Below are 2288 nucleotides of genomic sequence, written 5' to 3'. Positions count from 1 at the left end.
AACGTTTTAACGCTAATAACATGATATTTTTCAAAGGAAATATTATTAATTAAATTTAATAAAATTTCATTTTTCCTATATAAAAAAAACTTTACCAAATAGGCGGTAGTATCTTGTATCCATAAAATATTCACACAATTCAACCAGCCCTTACCGATTCACTTGTGTAATGTTGAGGACTACTCTCGCTTGTTTTGTCTTCTGTCTCATCCATATCCCCATTAGTTTGAACATCGTTTTGTCTCACAACTTCCATTGGAGGCATTCGCTCTAACAGAGCAGATCGCAGATGATTGTATTTACCAAAAAGTTGCGAGAACTCTACGCCTCTTTGTTGTAATTCAATGTGTAGAGATGAACAAAATGAACTAATAATCTGCTGGATTTTACTAAAACAGGAAAATTGAAGTTTTGCAATTTTTTAAAAATTTGGAACTTTTCGTATACAGTCGCAACTGAAAAAATTTCTTACTTATTTGTTTGGGTAAATCTAGTACTTAATTTTGTGAGACTCATTAAGGTGTATTGTTTGGTGGTAGATGAATTTTGTGGCGACCACAATATTCTCTGGTAGCAATTTATAACATCCTCTTCTGTAGGTCTTTCAAAGTTCATTCCGTCCTCTATTGGTGCCGTTAATAAAGCATCTCCATATTCCCCAATAGCCCAAACGGCTACTTGTGTCAGAGGTTGTTTATCACAAACATCTACAGAAAGTGCTTGCCATAACTGCAAGGTTATATATGCTTGTTGTGATGTAGTTTCAGATATAAGCTGAATTGTAGACGATATAACGTCATCTCTCACGTAATTTCCAGCCTAAAAAATTATTTTACGAAAATTACATAATTATAGATAAAAGTAAATCAAGTAAATATAAGCTTTTCAATGATCTTACCCTGTTCATTAGTAAAATTTGAAAAGATTGTTACAAAAAGAACTTTTTAATGCTTCAATTTTGTTTTAATCTACCAGTACAATGTTTACGTATTATTAAAAAATACATCAACTACAGAATGATGTAATGAAGCATCAAAAAACTTTGTACTCCTTTACGTTTATTTAAAAAATGAGACGCAATAAAATTTAAGAAGGCTGTAGTTTAACAAACTAATAAAGTACCTTAGATCATGAACAAAAAATAAAATTACTTAAAATGTTTAATATTTGGTTTATGATTTTACAAACTAAAGAAAATATGGAATTTTTTGTTTAAATAAAACTAATAGAAATAGAGCACTTACTGCAATTAATACTTTCAATAATGTATCCAAATGCCACCTCTTTGTGGGAGAGAAGCGTTCTGCTGCAAGAACAATGCCCGAGGAACAATGTGCTTTAAATTCTGAATCAGATTTTTCTAAAAACGTTAATAGTTCCTTCATCATTGTCCTAATATTTTGACCATTTATAAGAGCAAATGACAATTCCATTGCTCTCCGCCTAATTGAAACGTCCGGATCTTTAAGACATTCCAATATAGTCGATCTGTGTCTTTGAACAGCCGATGTATCGATGTAAACTGTCTTCAATAAAGTATTCAAAGCAACATATCGGATGTTTTTGTCATTATTTAATAAGAATCTTCCCAAAATGTTAATTGCCAGAACCTATATAAAAATCGAACTTTCTACTAAACCATTTAAACAATAGTGGAATTACACTTATCCTAAAACGTTATGCATTCTGATCTTAATAGATAAAAGCCGAAAAATCGGATTTCTTTAGTTTTTTAATATTCTGAAAAACTACAGGAGAAAGAAAATAACAATGTATAAGCGGTTTGTGTACATTGAAAATACCCACAGAATTTTCGAAATAGAGTTGTATAATCAAAATCGATCTAAAAACAACAACAACGAAACGCTTTCGTTAACAAGCTATGCAAAATTCTGGATCCTATAAAAATCATTGTATGTTGAGTGCTTTCTGCTTTGTCCTATACACATCATTTTGAAACCGTGTCTTTTTATTACCCCACCTATTAAAGGTATAGTAACCGAATTTATATTTCATTTAAGTTGTGTTGAACAGTTGTATTTGTCACTAACGATTAATGAAATTGATGTATGAATTTTCTTCTTTCTTGTTTGGAAGTCGTAGGAATCGTTTGTAAAACGTCAGGTGTACTTGTTCAATTTCCTCACTAAATTTTAACTTCCAAAATAAACCGTCGCTTTTTACATATTAAATAGTAAATATTTGATATATTTGTAGAAATTTAGTCACAGACACTGCTAATAATAGGTTGTGACACGAAATAAAATCTAAATAAACTGAAAAATATT

General features: G+C 30.4%; 1 protein-coding gene across 2 annotated transcripts in view; it reads right to left on the bottom strand.

The window, feature by feature from the left end:
* The window catches only part of LOC108744506 (AP-1 complex subunit gamma-1), a 41813-nt gene that overhangs the window by 28568 nt on the left and 10957 nt on the right, over positions 1-2288 (bottom strand). For both annotated transcript variants that reach the window (XM_025973160.1, XM_025973161.1), the window contains 2 exons: positions 473-556; positions 155-389 (listed from right to left, as the gene is read on the bottom strand). In XM_025973160.1, the coding sequence (XP_025828945.1) occupies positions 155-389; positions 473-556 (319 nt within the window). The remainder of the gene's footprint in view (positions 1-154; positions 390-472; positions 557-2288) is intronic.

Source organism: Agrilus planipennis, unplaced genomic scaffold (assembly GCF_000699045.2).
Source record: "Agrilus planipennis isolate EAB-ADULT unplaced genomic scaffold, Apla_2.0 scaffold33, whole genome shotgun sequence".
Lineage (NCBI taxonomy): Eukaryota > Metazoa > Arthropoda > Insecta > Coleoptera > Buprestidae > Agrilus > Agrilus planipennis.
Note: the sequence above shows the minus strand (reverse complement) of the source record. Positions and strands in the feature narration are given on the sequence as shown.